Below are 27,980 nucleotides of genomic sequence, written 5' to 3' on the forward strand. Positions count from 1 at the left end.
AAAGAACTAGAAGAATAATTGTGACATGCATTTAAATCTGATTCGGTTAGGTAGCCACAACCCCAGCCTTACATGATAATGTCTTATGATCATGCTGATCCAGGAGTAGGACCACCCTACTCCCCAACCCCGTCCCCATCTAAACCATCCCAGAAAGATGGCTGTCAAGGCCACACTACCCAGAAGGTACCTGGGACTTGACTTCTGACTGGAGGATTCCTTTTAATGCTCTTATTAATGGAAGAAGAAAGCAGTCCAGTAAACTCACCCCAATGACTTGGCATCGAGGGAACTTCCACAGCTAGAGAGAAAGCGCATTGCTCTTCTGAAGAATTTCCGGAGATTTCTGCAACTTCATTTGGTAACCTGGTCCATGTCTAACATCTGTCAACTCGTAGCTATGGGGCAGCAAACAAATATTTGGGGAAGGGATTGTGCGTCGCTTTGTTCTGATGGTGGGAACCAGTTCAATCCTGCATGTGCTTTAAATCAGAGGACTCTGCCATATTGGGTCGGGGGACAGTATTCCTTTGAAACCCTCCAAACTGAGAACTGGAGGGTCAGAGGCATACCTGGCTTTTTCTTTAGCTCTCTCTGGAGCAAGGGTCAAAGCCTAGGGCCTCGCAGAGTCCAACTTGCAATTGAGTTTTGTGGATGGTACTGTATTCTTTTCAATCTTGACTTGAATGCCTTTGTCAGCCTTGAGGGTGTGTGGGGTTATGAAATCCCTGGTTCCCTCAGGCTCATCACTCCCGGTTGCCTACACGATTCAATTACTCACATGTTCAATCAGTCAGCAAATATAATAAATCTCTTCTGGGGTCAGGCTGAGCACTCTTCTGGGTATTTGGGAAACAAAGAAGAGAATATTAAAAAAAAAAAAATCCTTGCTCTTTTGGAGACTACATTTAATTAGGAATATACAATACCTAATACAAATAAAACATACAGTGTACTAGGAAATGATAAGAGGATGAGGAGTGCCAAAAAAGAGGGAGGTAGTTGCTGAGAAGATGAGATTTGAGTTAACACATAAAGGACCTGAGGAGCTGACCTTAGGGAAATCTGGTGGGAAATTCTTGCAGGCAGGAGAACAGCCAAGGGCAAAGACCCCGAGGTGGGAACAGCAAACAGGCTAATACAGCTTGTATGGGGAGTATGTTACCTGCAAGGCCCCTGGAGACACTCTATTTAACAAAATTTACTCTAGTGACTAGCACAACACATAAATCCAACCCTGGACCAGGATTACACAGCATCTTAGCTTAGGTATGGTGGTGTCCCTTGAAGATAAACGGAAATGGATACCAAACATTTCCATTTATGTCAAGGACACCAACATTCTCCTAAGAAGGGAAATTCTAAAACTACCTTCACCTCCTTCCTCTCCACTTTCTCCAAGTCCTATTAGATCTTGCTTCCAAAGTCAGTCTTGTCACTCTTATTTATTCCTCTGCCAACGTTCTCACCCAGCCATTCATGATTAAAGAGAAATCACTGAGGTGCCCAGGTGGCTCAGTAGGTTGTGTCCAACTCTTGATTTTGGCTCAGGTCATGATCTCAGGGTCGTGAGATCGAGCCCCACATTTGGGCTCCATGTGCTAAGCGGGGAGTCTGCTTAAGATTCTCTCCCTCTCCTGCTGCCCCTCCCCCTGCTGTGTGCTCACTCTCTCTCTCTCTAATAAATAAATAAATCTTAAAAAAGAAAAAAGAAATTATTAAGCACCTGTATGTGCCAGCAAGGAGTACACATGCTGAATAAGACAGACGTAGTCCTAGCCTCCCAGGGCTGAAAGTTCAAAGGAATCTCAGCCTCCAGAACTTCATTAGAAGAAACTGCCTCCTAACTGGCATCCTTGAATTTAGTTTCTGTTCCTTGCAAGCCATCCTGAATCAGCTGCTAGTCAATCTGAAACTCAGGATGATTCTAGAAGATACCCTATGGGCCTCAGAACCAGCTGTCCCAGGTTTGCCCCCTCATGCAATGCAGTCTCCCCTCTTCCTCCAGTTGGAACCCATCTGCCCCAACCCTGGCTGGCTCCTTCACATCCCCATGTCAGCACTTCTGTCCATGCCATTGCTCCAGCTCTGAATGTCGTCTCTTAGAGTTCTCCAGAGTCCCGGTTAGCCATACACCCTTCCTCAAGCCTTCTCCATTGATTGGGAGTATAGAGATCTCAATTTCTTTACTCATTCATTCTTCTGACACTTCCTGAGTCTACTAGATGTTAGGATATGGGTGAACAAACTGTAGTTCCTACCCCCCTGAAACATCAAATCTAGGAGAAGATAGAGATCAACTCAAAAAATCAAAGATTATTTATTTTTATTATTTGATTATAAAATGACTATTATTTTATTATTCATCAAAAAATGGATGATTCACAAACCATGTGAAGTTCTATGGTAAGTAAGTAAAATAGAACTTAGTTTGGAGGTGATATTGGGTGAGAAAAGGCTTCCTCCTTGAAGGATTGGACTTTTGAGCTAAGATTCAGTGCAGCACTCTCCAGTGGAACTTCCTGCAGTGATGGAAATGTTCTGTATCTGTGCTGCCCCATACAGTAGCCACCAGCCGTGCATGCCTCCCAAGCATCTGAAATGTGGCCAGTGCATCCAAGGAACCAAACTTTAAACTGTTTTTTATTTTAATTACTTAAATTTAAATAGCCACATATGCCTAGTGACTAGTGTATTAGATGGTGTAAATCCAAGGATGAAGAGGAGTTAGATACATTGACAGAAGGCGGGAAGAGTCTATAGGAAGGAGAAATAATGTGTGTAAAGATCCTGAGACTAGAAGGAGCATTCACTGCATGCTTGGGGACAGGACAGAAGGAGAGTGTGGCTGGAACACAGGCAGCTGAGACAAGCATCATGAGATAAGCCAGGAAAGTAGGTGGAACCCAAACCAGGCAGGGCCTGAAGACCACATTAAGGATCCTGAGTTCTATCCAAATAGTAGTATGATGCTATGGATGGATAGTGAGCATAAGAGTGACAGGATCAGGTTACATTAAAAAGAAAAAAAATCTGGGCACCTGGGTGGCTCAGATGGTTAAGCCTCTGCCTTCGGCTCTGGTCATGATCCCAGGGTCCTGGGATTGAGTCCCACATCTGGCTCCCTGCTCCACGGACAGCCTGCTTCTCCCTCTCCCCCTGCAACTCCCCCTGCTCATGCTCCCTCTCTCTCTGTATCTCTCTGTCTCAAATGAATAAATTAAAAAAATCTTTTAAAAAAAAAATCATTGTACCTGCAAAAAGGAGAAGGGATTGGAAAGGGGAAGTGCATACGTGACATCAGTTAGGTTCTTGCATGAATCCAGACAAGCAACAAAGGTATGTGGTGCTAGACATGGAAAGAAGGCAAAGATCTGACCTGAGTTCAGGCTTATCGCCGACCTCCTGGGTGACTTAGGGAAAGTCATTTAACTCTCTGGGTCTCCATTTTTCTTTTCAACTGTAAAATGGGAACCACCACCCTGGCCTACCTACCTTGTATGACAATCAAATGGCTATGAACGTGCTTTGTAAACCACACAGGTTCTACGACTGTAAGAGGTTAACATTATTGTTCAATCCCACATGGGTTACTCCCTCTCTGCTCCTCCTTCCTCCGACCATTACTCATACAGCTAGTACAACTTAGAACAAAACACTACTTCGTTGGCCTCATAGGTGCTGGGTTTTTCCATGCAACTTAACTATTTCATCCTTAGGGGCAGAGAATTTGTTATATACCTCTTCTGTACACACTCCAGGGTTTAGCAAAAACCATAGCACATAGTAAGTGCTCAGAAAATTGTGTGAGAACTAGATGATACGCGACAAATGCCTGTTGGCTGAATGACACCTCTGGCTTATCTTCTTCCTTTTTCCTAATGGAAGCTGGTATTCGCTAGACACGAACTTGCAATGTTTTCATCTTCTTGGGATGATTAAGATTGTGGGTCCAAAAAGAGATAGAAGTCCTTAAAATCAGGGACAGTGTCTACCTCCAAGACTTAGGTGTTCCCATAGCACTTTTTAGATGTGTGAGTACCAACCCACTAAAGACCCTCCAATTTTAGGGGCAGTGGGAGTAGTGGAATGGAAAATAGGATTCGGAGCCATCTTGCTAGGGGTCTTGTCCTGTCTCTAATACCTGTTAGTTTCAGAGCCTCAATATTCTCATGTGTCAAACAGAAAGAACGGCAGTCTATCTCACACAGTTATGTGACACTTAAGCAAGATGAGGGATGCCAGAATTTTATTTGTTCATTTTTAGTTCTAAGTAACATTAATCAACACTATGCCAGGCAACGTGTTAGATGCTGGGAGTACGGGGTGATTCTCTTCAAGAGTTCAGCTCGTGGTTTTGAGGAAACCACGCAAGTCACCAATTACAATCCAATCCAATAATGACCAGATCAAGTGCTATGTGGCGAGGACAGGTGAAGACAGTGGGCTCTGGGGCGGCAGAGAGGGCTTTCTCACCCTCTCTTTCCTCTCAAGTTGGCAAGGGCAGGGAGGGGTCAGAGGTCATCAAAGAAGGCTCCCAGGAGCAAGTAATGCTGAAAATTAGAAGGACCTGCGCAGGAGTTGGGCAGGTGAAGAAGGTAAGAGTACATTCCAGATAATGAAAATAACAGACATTTCATCCATTCATGTACTCAACAAACATGAATTGGGCATATCAGAGGCAAGGAAATCTAGGGAACTACAGATAAACAAAACATGACCCCTGCTCAGGGGGCACACACTTTTTGCAGGACCAGACGGTCGGGGAAAGGCACCTTCCTTCCTGCTCTAAACCTCACACGAGCAATGAGCTGCGAATAGATGTGTCAGGCCTATGCTATGCCTGCTGGCCCATGGCCACACGGCCATACTCCATGTGAGGGGACAACCTAAGACCCAGCAGCTTTACCCCAACAGCCTCAATGAGACAGCCTCGCTTAGGACAAATGCCCATGACACTCATGGGGCTCATGGGGCTCACACGGATGACGAGCTGGCCGCCACCAGGAGATGATTAAAAATCTACCATTAAACCAAGCTGTACTTAGAGCAGACCTTTTTTAAAGTAGCTTTTCATCAGGGGATTGTATTTTCTTCTTGACAATTTCCTTAATGGCAAGAAAGGCTATATGTTCAAAGAACAAAGGAGACCCAAGGGCAAAGAGTAGAAGATTCTCACCAAGGCAGGGGCCGAGAGTGGGGAGGGAGGAGGAAAATTAAACAGGCAGAAGAGATGTGCCCCCACTTTTATTCCTATCGAAAGCTCCGGCGCTGCCCACGTCCACCTCCTCTCTCTGCCTTCTTCCCTGGGGGTACTGACAGTAGCCCAGAGCTCATTAAAGTTTAAACAGACTGATCAATACACACAGAATGGTGAATTGTCCATCTGCAAATTACCAAGCCCTTCATGAATATTTAAGGAACAAAACTAGGAACAGAGAGAAAAGAGAAACCAGGACTTTATTTTTCCCTCCTAAAGGAAAAAAAGACCAAAGTATCTCTGTCCCTCTGGATCACCAGGTTCTAAAACCAAACAGTCAAATGAGACAAATGAGCATCTCCTCCTTCCCTGAGCCAGCGGGTGGACTGCAATCCAAGGCCACTCCACATCAACATCTGTCTGGCACAACTCAATGTCCCTGCTTTCTCCAAACATGCCGCCTGTCTTGTTTACCCACCACCTAGCCAAAACCCACATGAAGACCAAGTGGGTCTGCAAAATCAGGCATAAAACACCTTCAAGTGGAAATAAAAGGGGGGCAGCTGACCAACTGGTGGCCATTTACTTATTCTACCCAACAGAAAGGCTGAGTGCTAACAGTATGCTAATGGGCACTCGCCCCTCATGCGTTGGCACATGCTGTTGCCTCTGAACAAAATGAGGCTCCTCCCACTTGTCCACCTGGAAGGCAGGACAGTCCAGCGACTCTGGGTGCAGTGTTGGGAGTCACTCCCGCCTCTGCTGCTTACTAACTGCATGAACTTGGGTAAGTCACCTAACCTTTCTGCACCTGTTTCCTCCTCAATACAATAGGGGTTGTAACAGGACTACCTTCCTAGGGTCCTTGCGAGGATTCCCATACACAATGCATGCTAACACAGTCTACATAGCACTGGGCATGCAAGAATGCACAGGTGTTAGCTATGATTATCAGTGACCTCTTCCACATTCGGTCACATGGGACCAGAACCTCTTCATGTTCCACATCCTGGGTCCTGTGCACCTGAGCCCCTCCAAGTTACTCTCTCCTCAGCTCCAGCCACAGCCACTGAGCCCCCAGCACCTACCGAGTCATAGTTTAGCCGTCTACTGGTCTCTGTCACTGGACTGTGAGCTCCCAAAAGGCAAGGCCTATAGCTAAAGCATCCCAACATTGCCCCTGGTATCAGGAGTGCACAATAGACATGCTCAGCAGCTGGGGGCCGGGGAGCACACACAAGGATAGAATGCCACAGTTGTGGCCATACCTTTGTGACAACACAGCATGCGGCCCAGATGTCCTCGGAGGACTGCTCGTGGTGGTTGAACTGAGGCTCCCACTGGTTGATCGGCTGGTCTGCGAAAGCCAAAAGGATGCCCCTCTGGTCCACCAGAGCCGCACGCACACTGCCTGTTCCAACGTCCACACCCACGTAGTAGCTCCCTGGTTCCTGATCTCTGCCAGGCATTGTGGTCCCTCCACCTGCAGTAACCAAGGACAAAAACCACATGAAGACCAAGTGGGTCTGCAAAATCAGGCACAAAACACCTTCAAGTGGAAATAAAAGGGGTGCAGCTGACCAACTGGTGGCCATTTACTTATTCTACCCAACAGAAAGGCTGAGTGCTAACAGTATGCTAATGGGCACACTGAGCTAGGTGGTGGGTAAACAAGACAGGGAAGGCCTCAGACATGGAGTTTCCATTCTTAGAAGGAAGTCAGATGTTCAGCAGTTGCGAGTTGCATAATAATTGAAGCCAAGTCGTGATACTGGGTGAAAAGTGCTATTCAGGTAAATATGGGGCTGTGGAATCCAGCCAATCTAGAGGTAACAGACACGTATTTATTCTCATTGAGTATGAATCAGGAGGACAGTGGCCACAGTACTACAAAGTACTCATCTACCTTACCTACCCTGTCAACCGTTCATTCCAAAAGATCTACTAAGTACCTATTACATGCCAAACATGGTGAAAAGTACATGCACCCCCTCAATTCTTCACTGGGACTCTAGAAGGAGAGTATACTTAAATCTCTACTTTACAGGTAATCAGGGGGAGACTCCAAGAGATACACGACTTTTCTCTTACAGCTAGGTCCACGTACATAAGAAGAGTTAAGTGTACACGATGCACATTGTACTGACGGGGAAACAGGTCTCGAAGAAGTGAAGAGACGTGGCGGCATCACTCACGAGCAGCCTGGACCCACGGTCTCCCCTCCGTGCACTGCCAATCCCAGGCCCTTCCAGTTCGTTCTTAACAGCTTTCGGGGTCGTTTTGGAGAAGAGGAAAATATACTGCAGCCGAGTCATGAAGTGACTGGGAATGGGGAAGGAGCCTCGTGGGAGACAGGATCAGGAATTCGTTAGACAATCTGTTTTCTTTACAGACCCCTTGTGAGTTACAAGGAAATCGGACCAGACAACACTCAGGAATTCCTTGGCTTTCACTGCCGCTCTAAGTCCCTCTGGTCAGATTAGCCCACATGACACAGAAATCTCACAGAGGCTTTCATTTCCCAGATCAGCCTTTCACTGAGTAAGAACAAGCCCCCAAGACAAGCACACCGGTGAACAGGCTACAACTCCCCAGGTGAGCTCGGGGCAGTCTTAGCACCCCGAGTCTCATTTCCACCGAGAAAGCGGTCTGAGCCCTTCCACTGCAAAAAAGGTAATGTTTCCTTGGCAAAGTCACACTTGGGGATTCTAAAATGAAGCCAGCCCACAGATGTTCAGTTACTGCTTCCTGGATATTTATCCCAGTCAAAAACAGCTTCATTAAAAGTGATTGCTTCTGACTTATTCACAATGATTCCCCAACGGGGTTTGCTCCCTTTGGCTTGCAGGCTCCCAGGCAGGTGGAGAGGGAAGCAGGGAGGCCACGGTGAGCACGTGTGCTACCTTCAGCTGGGCTCCAGCCTCTGCACTTTATACAATCATCCTGCCTCCCTCGCTTCCAAGGTTTCAGGAGCTACACAGGACCCACAGCACCAGTTGTCAAACTACGCATTGCTTCGTTTTCTTCAAGCCATGACTCACAGAAAATTTAAATAAAACAAGTCAAAGTAGAGCTGCTCCGTGTGAAACAAGGATGGGTCCAGCCCCGCCCTCCCGGCCTCCCCAGAGCCATCCCCCTGCTGGGTCCTTTCTCGAGACTCAGGATGGCTACAATACAGCCTGATGCCCCGGGCATGGCATCCCAGGCCCACCAGGAGCTTCCCTCTGTTTGCGGTCATCCTCGTTGTCAAACACAATCCTGCCCGTTCTTACACGAAATTCCAGACGTCCTGAGACTCCTCACAGGTTCTCACGTGCATCTGCCCCACTGCTTTGTACTGGCCCTTCCCTTCCTAACCCCTTCCTCTCTTGTGTGCCTGGTGCCCATGGACTTATATTTTCAGTTCCAATTCAACCATCTCCCTTCCAGGAAAGACTTCCTTGTCTTTCTCCGTCCCTTGGTGCCAGGAGAGTACCGCATCCCTACTTTCTTTTACTTTTATTTTTTTAAAGATTTTTATTTATTTATTTGAGAGAGAGAATGAGAGAATGACAGAGACGGAGCTTGAGAGGGGGGACAGTCAGAGGGAGAAGCAGACTCCCTGCCGAGCAGGGAGCCTGATGTAGGACTCAATCCCGGGACTCCAGGATCATGACCTGAGCCAAAGGCAGTCGCTTAACCAACTGAGCCACCCAGGCAACCCCCTACTTTCTTTTAAATCCTAACCATTCTGAAATGTGATTTATTTTTGGTTCCAGGTCTGACTCTCTTACTGGCCTGAACCTGAAAAACAAAGGAACTTAGTGATTTCTGTATCCCTAGCTCCTATCAGTGTCTGAGATAGAATCAATTTTCAATAAATGTGTACTGAATGAACAACTAGCTTGGTGAAATCAATAGAAAACAAGGATGAAAAGGTTCATGCTTTAATAGTTTGAATTCCTAATTTTGTACTTATGGGTACTAGTGTTTTGCTTTGATTCTAATCTCTGTATGCTTCATTCATCCAATTAACAAATATTTATTGGATGCCTACAACCACATTTTATTAATTCTAGGACACTCATTTTTTTCACATTTTGCCTCTGAAATCAGTGAATCCCACAATCAATGGCATCTTACAATTAATTGGTAACATTGTCTTTCTTATTCTTAGTGGTATATGAAATAACAATGCATCTCGCAAATCCATGATTGACATTCAAAGAAACGCAGACTGTGCCAGGCACCAGGCACCCTGCTAAGAGCTGAGGATACCTTAAAGGACCCAATAGGACAGTGCACTGGCTCAGAGCTTCCTCAACATTCTTTACGTGCAAATAGGAGGAAGACTGACCAAGCAGCTGCTCAGCCTCCCACACTCACATCTTCTTCACTGGTATTCCCTCTTCTAGCATCTCATTGTCTCCAGCGTGAAGGCCCAGAGGTGCTGCTCCTAACACTGATCCTAGCATGCCAACAATCCTCTGCCCTTGGCTAGAACTCTCCAGGACTATTCTAAGAGAAACAAGGAAGTAAGTAGGAAGTGAAGAGTCTCTACAAACGTTCTGGCTTACTCAAACTGACCAGCCATCACCCAGGCCTCTCCCACTCCTGCTTAGCCCCAGTGACAAGACAGATTCCCCTAGGGAGCTGGCCCAGCTCCTCAAGCCTAGGTTCCTCACTTTTTTTTTTTTTTTTTAAGATTTTATTTATTTATTTGAGAGAGAGAATGAGATAGAGAGCATGAGAGTGGGGAGGGTCAGAGAGAGAGGCAGACTCCCTGCTGAGCAGGGAGCCCGATGCAGGACTCGATCCAGGGACTCCAGGATCATGACCTGAGCCGAAGGCAGTCGCTTAACCAACTGAGCCACCCAGGCACCCCTGGGTTCCTCACTTCTGACTCTATCTTCCTTGGCAGGGAGCGCAACACCTTATCACCCACCACCCAGACGTCCGATTTATTTCCAGTAAAATCTAAAGGCAGATTTCTACTCTGCAGCTGACCCAGGGCTTACCCCAGTTTTGGATCCACGTCTTCACTAAACAGGAAAGACGCCACCCTTCAGGAAAGCCCCTACCTCATATGAGGAGTAGAGCTTTACTATTAACTCCATTGTTGCTGGGATCACAGCTAGCCCCGTGCCAACCCGGTGCCTGGCACAGAGCAGGAACTCAAGTCTTTGTGACTCTGTGCATCCCTTTAAAACCTATCCTTAGGGAATAATAAAAGGTACTATGTTTACTGTGTCTCCAATGCTCTGTTCAACAGCTTGCTTCTATTGCCATATCACTTTTAATCCTGACCTCAACTCCTGAAGATAATTCAGAAAAATATCATCCCCATTTTACTGATGAGGAAAATTGAGTCCCAGACAGGTAAAGTAGCTTGCTCCTGTAGGTCATATAACTAGTAAGGAATAGAGTTGACAGCCATCCCATTCCCTCTGGCCCCAAAGTCCCCAACCATTCTCAGGGCGCTCTACTGCCTGATTCTCCTCCATTTATTAAATGCCTATCTGCCAAGGACCATGCCTCCTTTGTCTAAGATTGGCTACCTCCCAACTCAAGCCGCCCACCTCAGGAGCCTGACCCTTCACCAATGCCAGGCTGCCTCTCTCTGACAAACCACCCATTTCTAGACCACGTTAACCAAGGCATCAGTCAGGGACAGTCAAACCCATGGGGACCAGGGCACCATACCTCCCAGCACTGGTCACGCACACCTCCCAGTTCATGTTTTTCTAAGAAATAGATCCTAATTAAATATTTCAGGTTCACCATGTTTCCCATTACTATGGTTTTCAGTGATCTCTTTGTGATTGTTTCCACACCTGGACCGTGAAAGCAGGGAAGTAAGTTCAAGCCCTTGGGCGGCTTCCCTGAAACTTGACCCTGAGAGTTTTAAAAACCCTGCCACAGAATTTTCTGTAACTCAGATCCCTTGTCTTCCCCTCGGTGCCCTTTGTTCCTCGGTCACAAGTACTCTGCTGTGTCCTGGGCTTCAAACTGTATCCAGTTCCCTTCTCCTCAACAAATAAAATAACTGCAAAATGGAAAACATTCCATTTTCTAATCTAAGAAAAAAAATAGTAATAAGGAGTAGGATCCGTCTGTGTGTCTGGCACTTGCACACATGTCTTAATCTCTTCCAAATGAAACTCAACCAAGTTTGTAAACCTATCACCATCTTATACTTCAGGGGGATGGGGAAATTCGCCCCAGGCACACACAGTAAAGGGCAACACCGAGCCTTGAACCCCAGCCTCTATGGCAAGTGTAGGGCTCCCTCCACAACACCAACCTAAAACTGAAAACAGAATTCTTTGTTAACTTCTTCGGTAACAATTATCAACAACAAATGTAGCAAAGACTAGCAATTAAGCTCTGCTCTGCAAATCACGCACATGATTTTGTGATTGCATCTACTCCTTGCAACAATCCTGTGAGGTAGGCAGTATGAGCCCATTTTCCAGTTAAGGAGACTGAGGTTCTCAGCAATAAAGCTGTTTAAGGTCACACAGCGCAGAACCTGAGAAGCTGGGATTCGAGGCTAAGTTGGAAAGGCTGCAAAGCCCAATTTGTGAATGGTGAGGGTCAGAACTTTGGTTCTATCTCATTCTTTTTAGGCAAAGATGAATACTCTAAAAAGAGAAATTACTGTTAGGGCTAGGGGGATGGTGACAGGCAGACAGAAACGAGGACATGGACTGTGGGGACCACGAGAAAGAAAATAATAGAGAAAAATTCAAGCTGTGCTGGACACGAGTCCTGGGCCACCTAACTTCTCAGTCTGCAAGATCCTTCAAAGGGCAGAAACAGCCTCCCATCCAAGCCCCCAGCATGGACCGTGATGTAGGAAAGACGTTAGGGTTCGAGGCCTATGGCCAAGAAAGAATTCTTGAGAGGTCTTTGGTGCAAAAAGATCATTTTATCAAAGCACCATGGGATGGGACCCGTGGGCAGAAAGCCGCACCGGGGTCATGAGGAGTGGCCCATTATATACTTTCAAGTTGGGAGGGGGTTAGGGATAACGCAAGCCTCCCAGGTATTTTGGAAACAAGGTTTCCAAGATCCAGAAGGGGCTTGCTGTTGTTTGGAAAGGTCATTTATTATTGTTTAGTAAACCTCAGTCATGAGACCCTTCAGATGTATATTGGTGGGTCACATGCTTGGAGGATGATTGCCAACATGTATCTTGAGAGGTAGAGATAAAGGAAGTTTCCAAAGGAATTTTTTTATGTTAAAGTAGACTTACAGGATCCTAGGGGCTGGGTTCAGATTGCCTTTTGCCCTTAGCAAAGTATTAACATCAAGGCAGTTGAGTCCCTAGAGGAAGGTCACTCTGCCTGTTTCAAGTACTTGTCAATGGGCTGTAGGTTAGTAAGGAAATATTTTTTCTTCTGCCTTTGTTTCCCACATCAGACGGGACTCATTTTTAGCCCCTATTCATGAATCAAAATACTATTCCTATGATAAATATTTATACGGTTCATTAAGTAATAGCTTGTATAAATATTATTAGTAATGTACCACAGGAAACCACAGACTTCACGGCTGATTCTTCACCAAACATGTAAGTTGCTCAAATGCAGCATGAAAAAGGAAGAGGGGCATGGACTTGGGAGGCTGTTCTTTGCAAAACTATTTCAGTAATTCTAAGAAGGGGGTCAATGCTACAAATACTGTGCTGAAAACCCACCATTTGGGGGTTGTTCTTGTATTTTTCCTTCATTCTTTTCCCCTACATAACTTAATAGCAATAATACTGTTTCCTAAGACTACAATCCTCTAGAGTGGGTGAGCTTACCTTCAGTCCTATTTCTTAAAAAGCCACTCCTTCAGGACCAATTAGGTGACAGTGTGCGCAGAAACAGTGTCCCAGGGACTGGAGAGGGAACTCAGTATCTTCTTTCGACTTTGATCTTTGGACTTTGCTGGGAGCTCAGGTACAAGAGTCCCACACAATTTATTTAGTTAGTCATATTGCAAGCAGACAGTTGGTAAGGTTGGAAGAAAAAGATAAGCAATCAGTACGCCTGTCCTCTCCAGTCTTCTAACAGAAAGAACTAAATAGCACTTTAAACAAATCACACACGCTGTATGTAAGATGGCAAGAAAGCTTGGGATGGGAAGTAAAGAGCTAATCTGGCAATAATAACTGGTTGTCTATTGGTTTTACCAAGAATACACAGTACAGGTCGCTCACAGTTAACTTTTCCTCTTAACGTGAAAAGCTATCTTCTACAGCTCCAATGTCCTAAGTGTTTTTTGATAAACTGAAATTATATAATTGATTAGCATAACACCTGATGTACGGTACACGCTCCATAAACAGCAGCAATTATTAGGGCATTATGTCCCTTCCAACACCAAATCGCCTCTGGACACCTGCAACATACGTAGTCTAGACCTGGATGTTCTCCTGTATCTAACATCGCAAATTCCAGGAAACTAAGCAAATGTTAAGTGCTTTCTCTGTGCCGGGACAGTAGGAATAGGAAGCTAAAAAATATAGGAGCTCTGATTTTAGGGTTGACAGTTTAATGTCAGAATCTGATTTTTGCAAATCAAGTGGTGACAACTCAAGTTATTCCTAGTTTTCGTACTTTAAGCTAAACCGAATGCACCTAGCGAGCTACATATGGCAATAAAGTGGCTTGGTGCTGCCACCAGAATCCCAGCCACACTCTCGGCCAAGCGTCCTCTTCCAACACCGCCCTTCTCCACAGAATGCAGAGATGGTGGCTGGAAAAGGAAGTACCAGTTGACTGTTCTCATCACTGTTCCAACCACTAGATCAGAAACTCCGTATATTTTTCAGGATGCTGAGGATCTTGTCTATCAGGCCATTTTCAAATATAAGCACGAGGTGATTCAAGGAGGCGTATAGTATTAACAGTAGAAAGGCTGGCTGTTCTGTTAATGCAAAGTTGGATTCCAAAAGGCAGAGAAGTCAGAACTCACCAAACCCTCATGCCTGCCTCACAATGTGGCAGCCATAGAATCAGAACGAAGCCAGTTCTGGCTGTTAGCCAAAACCACCACCCTCCACCAGCCGCAAAGGCAAGGCACAACAGCTGACACAAATACAAAATCCAACCATGTTGAGGACAAATGCACAGCACAGGTCCTCAAGAAATCATGGGTGGAAAACCTGACTCATGAGAAGACATCCCCAAACTCCAACAACAAACAGTGCCTTAAGAGCAGATGAAACTTTGCATCTCCCACATGCCCCTCTGTACGACACTGCTGGATCCCTCTTCTTTTCAATCCTTGTGATCCCATAAAGCAACTCCTTATTTGTTATAATGCCTCCCAAGCTTATAATGCCTTATAATGCCCTACCTAGCTATTCTCTTTGCAGAGAAAGGGAGAAGGGATGCCCCATTTATAACACCCATTGACGCACATGCCGTTTCTCCCATTTACAGATGGGAGATCTGTGAGATCAATCTCCAGTTAATGGTCACAGAGCCAGGAGAGGAAGGAGGCTATATTTAATCCAGGTCTGTCTAAGCCAGAGCAGGGCTCTTGCTGCTACTGTCCCTGAAGTGACTTGGCTTTCCATATGAAACAAGTGGCCTTTCTCCTGGGCAAACTCAGAATGCCTTTCCAAGTGTGTTTATCCTACAAAACCTTCTTGGACACTCAATCATTAGAAATGGCTTCTCCCTGCTCTGATTCATTAAGACTACTTTATGTCACTATACATGCTACTGGAAGAAACATTAGATATTAATGGAGGATGTTCTGCCTGCTACTTCCTTGGACCTGCTGATAGGCACAGTGTAGCTTAAGATAGTAACAGGGGAAGTACTGGGTTGTGGGGGAGGGGAAGATGTTTAATGTATAAAATAGTCAAATACCTTTTAAAATAAAAAGTCTCGGGTCGCCTGTGTGGCTCAGTCATTAAGCAACTGCCTTCGGCTCAGGTCGTGATCCCAGGGTCCTGGGATCGAGCCCCGCATCGGGCTCCCTGCTTAGCGGGGAGTCTGCTTCTCCCTCTCCCACTCCCCCTGCTTGTGTTCCCTCTCTCGCTGTCTCTGTCAAATAAATAAAATCTTAAAAAAAAAAAAAAAGTCTCTAAGGACTCTGCCCCTGGAGAGTTCCAGAAGCACTATTAGCAAGCCTCTCTTCTGTGTGAGGCTCCCCGCTCCTCCCCCAGGACAATCTCCCTCCTTGATGAGGCACGTATATGGAGGGGAGAAGGAAGATAGAGAGACACCTCAGACAAGGGGTCTCGTCGGAGTCAGTTTATCTTCTACAAATCCAATTCACACTGAGTTCACTAAAAGCCAGAGTATAAATCCAGTGGTCTCACCCTCCCATGCCAGGACCCTGGAAGCAGAAAAATAGCAAAAAAAGGAAGAAAGACAGTGAGGGCTGGTGTCCTGCTTCTAAATGCAAAGTTATAATATTTTAACCCCCATATGCCAATTACCAAGCTAAGCCCGTAACAGGGAAAACTGTACACACACTTAGGGATTTATTATGACATGGACTCTTCTTTTTGGAACATGAATTCCTGACCTCTGAGTTCTGAATAATTTAAATACATGTGTAGTTTCTCTCCCTCTGTCACTTTCTTCTCCAAGAGGCTGCTGTTGATTTGCTGACATAATTAACTATGAAATGATTTTCTACAGAACTAACCAGACCTTCAAAGCAAGGCCGTTATCATTAGCATATTGGCCGGAATCCATGGCTTTTCTGAGGAAAATCACTCAAATTAAAACAACAGAAGAACCCACCAACCTCAGTGACTGCTGTCAGATGTCAGCAAACTCAGGAAAGGCTCAGGACAGTTTTAGCTAGAACATCAAAATCCCTTCCCCACACAATCTCCCAAAACTCCTTCCTCAGAGACCAGGCTCAGCCAGAAGCTGGCTAAGGTCTTTGGCCTCTTCTTGTGTTTACCTATTTATGAAGCATGACCAAGTGGATTTAAGGTCCAAGGTGAAAGGCATAAAGAACGAGTTATTTGAAGATTAAACTTTACACTTGGGGAACTGGACGGTGCCTTTCACAAACAGGCCCTGTCGAAATTACCAAGAGCTACAGGACAAGCTCAAATTGCTGACTACAGCAATGCTGCTTCTGCCCAAAATAAGCCCAAGGACCTCAAAACTCTGGCTCCTGCCTTCGTCCCTAACCTCACCCCTCTACTCCCTTTCCCCCCAATCTCAACCCCCTATACTCAAACCCTAGGAACTGTTAGCAGTCCCTCAAATGAAGGTTTGGCACCTTTGTTCATACTGTTCCCTCTTCCTGTAATGCAAAGAATACAAACTTGCAGTTCACAGAAAAAGAAATACAATGAATACATATGAACCTTTAGCCTCACAAATAATGGAGGAAATGCAATATAAAACAATATAATTTTATATGTAACAAGTCGGCAAAAATTGAAATTCTGATATTAGTGTCAGAGATTGGATATTGGGCTGAATAGGCCCCTGATTTGTCCCAGTATATATTGCACCCGGGCGGTTTTCCAGGCAAAACTCTACCCAGTTTTGGCAAGAATGGGGGGAAATAGGCAGTTTCATACACTTTTAGTGATAGAATAATGGGCTCAGCCTTGTCTAGAACAATCTGTCCATTTTTAAAAATCGACCCTTTCACCCAACAGTTTAACTTCTAAGAATTTATGGATTGGCAAAAGAGATATAGAAAATGTACACTACAACATGTTTTTGTCAAGGCAAGAGCACACTTATAAAAACTCTGGAAACAAATTAACTGTTTATTAACAGGGGACTTGCTAAAACGTATACACAAGGAGCTATTAAAACCAAAGAGAAGGAGCTAAAGAAAAACGCTAATGATATGTTATTAAATACAACAGCAAGTTCTTCAAAATGCCAGTATGACCCCATTTGTGCTGTTTTTTTTTTTTTTTTAAAGAAGACTTTCGGTGGTTCTCAAACTGTGGTCTCCAGCAGAACAACATCAGCATGGCCAAGGAAGGCATTAGAAATACAAATTATCGGGCTCCAGCCCAGATCTTACTGATTCCAAGACTCTGGGAGTGCAGCTCCAAGGCCAGGGCCACAGAAGCCCTCAGGCAATCCTGACCCATGCTACAGCTGAACAGCCAATGCATCCTATATAGACCTAACAGACGAGATGCAGGAAGAACACACGAACTCCTGCTTCCCAAAAGAAAGGTCGTGGAAACGTGGAGGGCAATCTCTAAATTCCTCGCTCCCCTGCTAGCGTTTTCACAATGAGCAGCTATTACTTTAATAAGAAGAAAGATCTTCCTAACACTGAGTGGAGCTCTGCTTTGCATGGCTCCCACCCTCCACGCCTCGTCCCACAGGCTCATCCAAACCACCTAATCCCTTTTAGGTGAGCTAGCCCTTCAAATGCTTTGAGATGATTCTTGTGACCTATTGGTCTTCTTTCCTCCATGCTATAGATTTTCGGTTCCTATAACCGCTCTCCCATGCCCTGGCTTTTTCTAAAATAAAAGGGATGAGGCACACTTGATACATTTCACAAAAATGATCTTCAGACACTCATGTTTCCATCTGACATTGTGGGGAGCTGAAGTAAGTGGACTAAGAGGTCTTTACCTGCCTGGAGAACCCCCCGGATGCAACATATACTGGGACAAATCAGTGGCCCATTCAGCCCAATATCCAATCTCTGACACTAATATCAGAGTAATTTGTTAAGGAGAAAAGGGAGGAGTTGCTCGGATATCTTCACAAACTGTCTACGATGGAGGGTTCTGAGGGAGCCCTCATCAAGTACCCTAGTCTTCTCTTCCTAGGTCCCTAAAATTAGTGTGACCTGTGTTTTATCAGTATGTATCTTCACATGAATCCAAATGTTTCCTGAATGTATTTTGAGCCAAGCCTCATCTTGGATCAATAAATTTCTTAGGAGTGCTTACTCTGTTCCAGGCCTGGTACCAGTGACTTAGGACACTGGCTTGCTAATCCTCCCAACAACCCTAGAGGGGTCCACAGTTAGCAATAGGGTAACTAAGGTTCTGTGCACTTGGGTTACTTGACTGCCGTCACAGAGCCAGTAAAAACCAGAGAGGGACTTCAATCCTATGCCCCGTCCTCCAAGCCACACAATACCTCTAAACATTCTAACAGTAGCCTCATTCGAACATCAGAGTTGGGCAGAAACTCTACAATCCCAGAATTTGGTGAACTACACCGAGATTGGTCTGTTGAAATCACTCTTAATTTTATAGAGCGTCTTCCTCTCAGCCTTCATCCCCCACAATCCACTCCTAACTGAGTCCTTTTTTAAACTCTCCATCCCCTGGCCAGTTGAGCAGAATGCAAGCTACTCAGCTGTCAGGCTGGTCTGCAACCAGAGGCCCAAAGCCAGATGGCCAAGGGACTGGTAATACATTGAGCCTGAATGATTTCTACCTCATTTCCCTATTCTCCCTAAACCCACCCCACACATACATCACTGTATATGTACCTGCTGTTTGAACTCTGCTTCCTGCATGTTGATAAGGGCCTCCTCAATAATTTAAGATGATGGGGGAGGGGGGTGTTATAGGAGTCTCCTGGGAAAAGTATGCCTAGTTTGGGAAGGAAATCTCATCATTTCTCCCTCACATGTCAAACCTACTTCTCCCAGACATACTATTCCTTCTCTCCTCTCAGTGAGTGGCACCACCAACCACCGTGCTACTTAGCCAAGCATCGAGAGGTTATCATGACTCCTTGCAGTTATTCTCAGCTTCCCCCTACTCCTACACTATATACTCAAATCCTTTTCTGCCTACCCTGTGTCCTGGGACTATAGTATGGATCTCCAGGCACTCCAATCCTCTGCCCTCTAGTTGGGTTTGGCCAATGGAGAGCACTAGCTTCAAGGAGGAAGGAGAGAAAGGTCAGGACTCCCTTTGTTGAGAGATGAAATGAACTACCTGCCTCTCTTGAACTAAGGTAATGAATCCTCTCAAGGCGGCTTTCTGCACATAGTTACTTCTTTGGGGTTCTGGTAACCATTCCTCACCTTGCCCCTTTAAATAGAAGGATAGAACAATCCTATTGTTATTACCCCTAGGGATGATTCAGGTGGCCCTCATCTCTCCTCATCTCTCTAAATAGTTGTTACTGAAAATTATCCTAATTGGAGGGTGTCTTGTTTCCTTTTGATCTACCTCCTGCACTGTGCCCTTTCAGGCCTCGGGAAGTAAGTGGTCCCATTATTGCTGATGCCTGGATACTTCAAAATCCCTTCCTCACACCCTCAAATAGTCCCTTCTTTAAATTTTCTTCAGAAATTCCAGTTGAATACCTCTACTACTAGCCAAGATGGAATACAGGAACCATATTTACCCTCCCACCAAAAACAACTTAAAAAAACAAACAAACAAAATATAGGAAACAAGGGTTCTCATGACACTGGACATTAAGCAACGAAGTACAGCGATCCCAGCAAGGTGGGGGGAAAAAAGAAGTGTCCTGAATTGGCTCAAGCTTAATGCGTGGCACCAGGGCACAGATAGCAGAAATCAGGCCAAGCCCTGCAGTCTCCCTGAGTGGAGGAGACAGAGTCAAGAGTTTGCGGAAAACAGGAGGTTAGATTTCTTGGGGCATAGTACAAGAAAGGAGAGAGTTGCACAGAGGTAGAATTCCCCTCCTCAAGTATTCAGTAAAGTACCAACCACTGTATGCATGTGAGGAAACCATCTGAGCCAGAAGCTCCCACAGTAAACAATCAGGGGACTTCACACAGCGCCATGAATAGTGCCTGTTCACACCAGCCTGAGTGGAAAACCTTGTCATTGATAGGGCACTGGGTACAGTACACAGAAGGGTTTTACCTCAGCAGTGAAGAAGAATGAGCCCTGGTCCCACCTAACAAAGCTGAAAGCAAGACTCAAGAGAATCCAATGGTTTCCTAATACCTCACACATGCCCCAGAACAAAGTTCAAGTGTATTTATAAAATTACAAAAATATCTAGCACCAACAAGATAAAATACACAATGTCTGCTATTCAATCAAAATTTACCAGGCACACAAAGATGCAGGAAAAGACTATCCAAAATGAGAAAAATCAATGGGCACTGACCTAGAATTGACACATTTGATAGAATTAGTAGACAGATATTAAAACAGCTATGATACCTGTATTTCATATGTTCAGAAAGCTAGAGAAGAGACTGAACTTGAAAGTCCAGACATGGAAGATAAAAAAGACTCAGGCTGAAATGCTAAAAATGACAACTAAGATTGTCTGCAATGAAAAAACTGTATAGGATTGGACAATACAGAAGAAAGGCTTAGTGACCTTTAAAAAACAGTAACAGACACTATCCACTAACAAAGAGAGAAAAAAGATTTTTAAAAAATAAACAGCATGAGTGAGCTGTGGAAAAACTTCAAGTAGCATAATATATGTGAAATGAGAATCCCTGAAAGAAAGAACAAAGAAGGGGTCAGGAGCAATATTTGAAAATATAATGGGCACAAATCTTCCAAATTTGATGAAAACTATAAACCCACAGATTCAAGAATATCAATGAACCCCAAGCACAAGAAATATGAAGAAAACTAACCCAAGAAACATCAGATTCAAACTGCTCAAAACCAATGATAAAGAAAATCTTAAAAGTAACTTAGGGGGAGAGGAGGTGACAATATGCACAAAAGAAAGAAAAATATGGGAAGGACAACAGACTTCCCATCAGAAATAATAATGTAAACTATGAGACAGTAGAGTAAGATTTTTGAAATACTGAAAGAAAAAACTTCGTACCTAAAATTCTGTACCTTGTGAAAAAAAACTTTCAAAACTGAAGCTTTAATAAAAACTAATTCAGACAAAGAAAAGATGAAAAAAATGCATTGCCAGCAGAACTGCACCACAAGAAGTGGAGGGGAAAATGACAGCACATGGAAATCTGGATCTATAAAATGGAATGAGGAGCACAAGGGTAACTATGTGGGTACATAAATTAAAAATTACTTGAATGTCTTAAAAAGATAACTGACTTCTTAAAACTAAAATAATAACCACTTAAACTTTACTTAAACTTATGTATAAGTAAAACGTACAACATAAAACAACAGTAGCACAAAGGCTAGGAGGCAAGAATTATAAACATACTGTTATAGGGTTCCTATATTATATGTTAAGTGGTATAATCCCACTTGAAAGTTGACTCTAATAAATTAAAGATGTATACCATAAACCCTAAAGCAACCATTAAAATAATACCAAAAGAAACAGTTATGCCTAATAAGCCAATAAAGGAGGAAAAAATGAAATTATGAAAAAACTAATCCAAAGAAAGGCAGAAAAAAGAGAATAAAAAGAACAAAGAACAGATGGAACAAATAGAAAAGAAAAAAAAGGGGCGCCTGGGTGGCTCAGTCGGTTAGGCGACTGCCTTCGGCTCGGGTCATGATCCTGGAGTCCCGGGATGGAGTCCCGCATCGGGCTCCCTGCTCGGCAGGGAGCCTGCTTCTCCCTCTGACCCTCCCCCCTCTCATGTGCTCTCTCTCTCTCATTCTCTCTGTCTCAAATAAATAAATAAAATCTTTAAAAAAAAAAAAAAAGCTAGATGGTATATGTGCTGCCGAAGCAAGCACAAAAAAAAAAAGCTAGATGGTGTACTTAAAACAAACCATATGAATAATTATATTAAATATATTAAATATAGTCTAAATACCCCCAATTAAAACAGAGATTATCATGCCTTAGTTAGATACCCAGTCTAAGTATATGATGCCCACATGAAACCCACTTTAAACATAAGAAACACATAGGTTAAAAGTAAAAAGACAAGGGCGCCTGGGTGGCTCAGTTGGTTAAGCGACTGCCTTCAGCTCAGGTCATGATCCCAGGGTCCTGGGATCGAGTCCCGCATCGGGCTCCCTGCTCTGCGGGGAGCCTGCTTCTCCCTCTCCCACTCCCCCTGCTTGTGTTCCCTCTCTCGCTGTGTCTCTCTCTGTCAAATACATAAATAAAATCTTTAAAAAAAAAAAAAAAAGTAAAAAGACAAAAAAGGTATGCCATTAAACAGCATTCAAAAGAAACTAAATCATTATCATACTAAGTAGATTTCAGAGCAAGAATAGTACCAGGTATAATGACTAAGTAGATTTCAGAGCGAAGAATATTATCAGAAATTAAGAAATAATAAAGGGGATGATTCACCAAGATAACCTAACAATCCTAAATATTAACACACCTAATAACAGTGCATCAGAATACATAAAGCAAAATCTGTTAGAACTGCAAAGAGAAATGCATATATCCACAATTATCCTTAGAGATTCTAATACCATTCTCTCAATAACTGATACAGTAAGTCAACACAAAATCAGCAAGGATGTAATGTACGTTAGTCAATAAAGTTGACATAATTGATATGTAAAAAGCACTCTACCCAACAAGAGCAGAACACACATTCTTTTCAAGTACACATCAAACATTTACCAAGACAGACCACATTCTGGGCCATAAAACAAGTCTCAAGAAGATAAAAGGATTCAAATCATACCAAAGTACCTTCTGTGACCACAACAGAATTAAATTATAAATCAATAATAAAAAGATGAGTGCAAAGTCCTCAAATATTTGAAACTGAATAACACACTTCTACCTAACACATGGATCAAAGAAGACATTAAAAAAAAATAGAAAGTATTTTAACTGAATGAAAATAAACATATAGCAGAAGTTGTAGGATGCACTTGAAGCAATAAATTTATAGCATCAAATGCCTATTAGAAAAGTCATCTCAAATAAATAATCTTAATTGTCCACCTTAAGAAATTAGAAAGAGAAGAGTAAAAGGAGGGGCGCCTGCGTGGCTCAGTTGTTGAGGATCTGCCTTCGGCTCAGGTCATGATCCCAGGGTCCTGGGATCGAGCCCCACATCGGGCTCCTGGCTCAGCGGGAAGCCTGCTTCTCCCTCTCCCACTTCCCCTGCTTGTGTTCCCTCTCTTGCTGTGTCTCTCTCTGTCAAATATATAAATAAAATCTTAAAAAAAAAAAAAAAAGAGTAAAAGGAACCCAAAGTTAGCAAAAGAAAGGAAATAATAAATTTCAGAGAAATCAGTATGTTAAAAAATATAGAAAATAAATAAAACCAAAAGTTTTTTTGAGAAGTCCAATAAAATTAATAAATTTCTGGGCAGAATGATTGGGAAAATAAAGAGAAAAGATAACAATATCAGGGTTATCTATATTAGGAATGAGGGAGATGAAATCACAACAGATTCTATAGATATTAAAATGATAATGAGGGATTATGAGCAGTTTAGGTATGTACAAATTCCTCAACATACAGGAACTATCAAACCTCACTCAAGAAGAAACAGATGATCTGAATAGTCTTATATTATTAAATCAATTGAGTACTCCCTCGTCACAAAAAAATAAAAATAAACTCCTGGCCTAGATGACTTCATAGGTGAATTCCATCAAACATTTAAGGAATAAACCAATTCTGTAAAAAAAATCCATATATAAGTGGACCTGCATTCAAACCCGTATTCTAGGGTCAACTGTATTCTCATCTCCCTCCAGTTCCAGAACTATTACCCTAACCCATCTCTCACCCGTATCATAAAAGCCTCACCTCCAGTCATTCCCTCTCCACCCTGCGGCCAGAATTAACTTTCTAAAACACAAATCCATGTCACTTCAGACAGCTCCTGACTGCTCTGGAGATTTCAAACTCCCTTACCTATGACTCACCTGATGCTCCCTGGTCTGGCCTTTTCACCTTCCCCAGCTTCCTTTCTGGTGATTTCCCATCTCACCCTATCCTGTCCAGCCACACTAGTCAACAATGTGCCAGGTTATATAGTTTTGCACATGCTGTTCACAAGTCAAATAATCCCCTTCCCTTTTGTCATTCCCCAGCCCACTCATACTGAGGCTGTGAAATTCTGCTCAGGGTATTATCTCCTCTGAGAAGTTTTCCACAAAACCCCACATTGGGCCATTTGCCCTTCTGCCAATTCCTGAGAATTTCCCACATACCTTGCCACAGCACTCATCTTGGTATCGTATAAGCTCTCTTGTCAGACTAGACAGAAGCAGACTTGAGTGAAAGACTAAAAGTGGAGACCAAGTCTTGTTCATCTTTACTTTCCCAGAGCCTACCACAGTACCAAGTCCAGAATACGTGCCACAAGTTAGTGAACAAATGAATGAACGAAAGACCTGGTTTGGATGACCCCTTACACCACCACCTGGGTTGATCCTGTATTTCTTCTCATAAAGAGATGGGCAGGTGAGGCTAAATGATCTCTGTAGTACATTCTGGTAAAATAATTATTTCAAATCCCCTGGCAGGAGGCCAGGGGTCCCCACTCCGGCTGGGCAAGATTCATTACTTCAAACTGTTTTCAAATACAGCTGGTAATTGACTGTGATTTGAACTAAGTGAAAGGTTAGGGAAAGGGAACCAGATTCCAGGAAAAGACAAGGCCCACAGCAAAAATTAACACAGCCTGGAAGAAGGCCCAGTCTCCCCCTAGTAAACTTCTTAATTTCATCCAGAAAGACACAGACCTCCACCCTCAGGGTTGTTCCCTTCTCCCAATACACATGTTTTGATTTTCAAATCCAGCAAGGGAGGCTCCCAAGCTCCCTTCCCCTCAAAATCAATCTCCAGGCCCTTCTCACCCTCTCTGGTCTGTTCCCCCATCATCCTTAATCAACAGTCCTCTGGGCCGCCCACATGCAGGTCCTCCTCAGCTGATCCCTCCAAGAGCCAGGCCAGTGATCATCAGATCAAGAGCCAGGCAGAGGGCCTCATTAACAGGAGACTCCCAGAAGACCAGGGGGCGGTCAGAAGGCTGCAAGACCCAGCTGGCAACATAAAAAGTAAAAAGAAAAAAAAAATCAGGATATACATTTGATGGATCGTTAAAAAAAGGAGAAAAGCAAGCAAAACAAAGCAAAACTGTACCATCTGTGTAACAGCCACAAACTTAGAGAAGACATGCCTTCTTTCTGATTTGCAATTCAAAAGTGTAATCACTTCCTCCCTCCAGATCTCCTATTTTAAAAATTAACCTAATGCTCTTCCCTATCTTGGTAATGACTGACCCTTTAATTTAGGGATGAAATTAGTTAAGACAGGAGAAGTGCTTTAGTGGAAAATAGCCAATGATTAGGGAATTCACCATATTGCATCTTGTCCATCCTTAAAAGAAGGGAAGTGAATTAAAATGGAAAGATAACCCTAGGCCTTTCCTACCCAGGATAACTGTAACCAAACAGCATTATACCATCTAAACTAAACGCACCTCAAACATTATCACAAGCTGCTGAAAGCGTTTAAAGTTACAAGCAGCACTGGCCTTTAAAAATCTCTTAGGTAGCCAGATTTTTATTAAAAGCTCAAAACGGCCTGGGAAAAATACCCTAAAGTAAGGGTCCAGGGGAAAGGATGGGGGGACGGGAAGCTGGAGTGAACACAGTTAACTGGTCAGGGATGGCAGAGGACCCCAGGTTCCCGACATCTCATAGGAAGCCTTGGGGATGCAGTAAAGGCCGACCCTTCCGTTGAGTGGCCGGACGCCTCACCCAGGAGAGGACACAGGGAACTCTACATCGTCCCGGGGGCCGAGGCTGGCCTGGCACGAGACTTTAGCGACCAGAGTAGGACGACGAGGAGGAAGAGGCGGCGACTGCAGGAAAGGGGAGGGAGGCTTGGGCCGGGTGCGCTCTCGGGTTGGAGAACATGGGCGCTAAGAGCCTGCGCGCCTGCAAAAGCCCCTGCTGCACACGTGGGACTGGGAGGAGGGTCACTTACTTGTCCAATCTGAAATTACATTTTAGCTAGCGGGGCTCTGCAGGTTGCCGCACCGAGGTGCACCGCACAGCGTAGGGCGGTCCCCGGGGGCTGCTGCGGCAGCGCCCCGCCCCCGGCCCCGCCCCCGCCGGGCGAAGCCCCTGTAAAACGCGCCCTGATTGGCCCTTTGAACCGCTCCGGCGATTGGCCCGCGCTCCCGCCCCCGTCACCTGCGACCGGGCTCGGCAGCCTGGGGGCGTGGACAGCAGCCTCCCCGCGGCTCCTCCCACCTCTTGGACTTTTAAAGGCACAGAGCTGACCCACGCAAACTCTCCGCAGCCTCTGTTGCGTGTGTGTGTCGAGTGTGTCCCCTAAAACCACTTCTCGACCATTTACTGAATGCCAGGACTGTTGTAGGCGGATGAAATTAATAATAATAATAATAATAACAATAATTACCGAATGCTTACTTTGTGCCAGGTCTTGTTTCTGATACTTTACATGAATTTATCCGTCTAATCCTTATCCGTCCAGCCCTCTGAAGTGGTGTCACAGTCTTCAAATCTACAGAGCAGATAGGTCCTGCTTTGCCCAAGTCACAATCTGTGAGCCGTGGACACACCCACCTCATTTAATCCTCGTGATGCTTGCCTTTCCTGTAAACTACATAGTAATCTGTCCCTATTTACAGATGCGAAGTCAGAAGCGTTTTTAGCTTGTTCTGAAACACACAGCGAGCTACTAGGGAGCCAGAGGGAGAGTTCCGACCTGGGCTCCCAATCTGAGCTGTTTTCCCTTGAAAAGGCAGGTTCCCAGGCTGATGGGACTGGAGATTTGGAAGATAGTTTAGCAAGTCGCTGAATCCAAACCCTTTGCTTTCCTGGGAAAGTAAACTGAGGCCCAGTAAAGGGAAGTGAGTTTCCAAGGACACAGCAAATTTAAGAGGTAAGCCTAGGTAATAGCAGTGATCTCACTGAACTGGCCTATTTGCCATGTTCATTACAGTCAACAACCCCCCAAATCAATAGATGCTCTTATCTTCCTCATTTAGGTGAGGATACTGACTCAGTGAGGGTGAGGCCATGTGATTAGCTACATCTGCTAGGGGTCCTGTTTGGGGGTCATTTTCTTTCTTCTACACGAGAGCTGCTCCCCTTTCATTTCCAACAAATATCCAAAGATCTAACCACGGACTCTTTGGGAAGATAGGAGGTACTGGGATCTGATTACTTAACACCTGGTTGAATTACAGGATACAATAGGAATAATAATATTAAGACCTGTTCATCTTAACCTTTCTAGAGTACTGTGAAAAGCAAATAAAATAATAGTTATGGAAATACTTTGTAAAATGTTAGATGCTGAATACATGGACCACATGGCTTCTAGATCTTCCTCAGTGTACCCTGGGAATAGAATACACAAAACACACTTGTTGCCTCCTGAGCTATGGCAGGAGGTCTCATTTTGGCTAGACTTGAATTAATGTGGATTTGTTGTCCAGACTTTTTGTATGGCTCTGTTTCTGGGCTCTTGTATTTGATTTTTAGTTTGTTTCCTCTTATCATCATACACTCATTAGTAGTAATAGCAATCATGGCACTGTGGCTAGAGCTCCAATAGCTATTTTGGACCATGAGAGAACCTCAGGAATAAAAGCCATGCACAGCAAAGCAACAGGGTGAGAAGGCTGGGGTTGCTGACACCATACCCCACCAGACCAACACCCACTGCTCACTTCCACATGAAAGAAATAAGCTGCTGTCTTATGCAAGACCCTTCATTCTGTGTCACATGGGGCCAAACCTAATCATAACTGACACATACACCTTACCTGGTACAAATCCTACAGCAACTCTGTAAGGTGATAGATGCCCAGAGAGTATCAGTAATTTGTTCAAGGTCATCCAGGCAAGTGACAGAGGTTCGATTCTGAGACCAATTCTCATTCTCAGTTTCAGTTATAACCCACTGCTTATTAGGAATGAATGAGTCCATTTTTTTTCTATCTACTTCCATTCCATTCATTTATTCTAGAGAGTGG

General features: G+C 44.3%; 1 protein-coding gene across 17 annotated transcripts in view; it reads right to left on the reverse strand.

Moving 5' to 3' along the window:
- FGGY (FGGY carbohydrate kinase domain containing) overlaps nt 1–26,060 on the reverse strand; it is a 393,096-nt gene extending 367,036 nt beyond the window's left edge. For 5 of the 17 annotated variants that reach the window (XM_035018436.1, XM_035018433.1, XM_035018431.1 and 2 more), the window contains exons 1-3: nt 25,958–26,053; nt 24,823–25,008; nt 6,469–6,683 (exon numbers count right to left, since the gene is read on the reverse strand). In XM_035018436.1, the coding sequence (XP_034874327.1) occupies nt 6,469–6,683; nt 24,823–24,847 (240 nt within the window). In that variant the 5' untranslated portion in view covers nt 24,848–25,008; nt 25,958–26,053. Of the gene's footprint in view, nt 1–268; nt 1,277–6,468; nt 6,684–24,822; nt 25,009–25,728; nt 25,867–25,957 lie in introns of those variants that run through there. The other 12 variants (XM_035018442.1, XM_035018441.1, XM_035018434.1 and 9 more) reach the window with 9 other exon arrangements.
- Between the last annotated feature and the right edge of the window lie 1,920 nt (nt 26,061–27,980).

This window comes from Mirounga leonina, unplaced genomic scaffold, assembly GCF_011800145.1.
Source record: "Mirounga leonina isolate KUSES-001 unplaced genomic scaffold, KU_Mleo_1.0 Mir_173, whole genome shotgun sequence".
NCBI lineage: Eukaryota > Metazoa > Chordata > Mammalia > Carnivora > Phocidae > Mirounga > Mirounga leonina.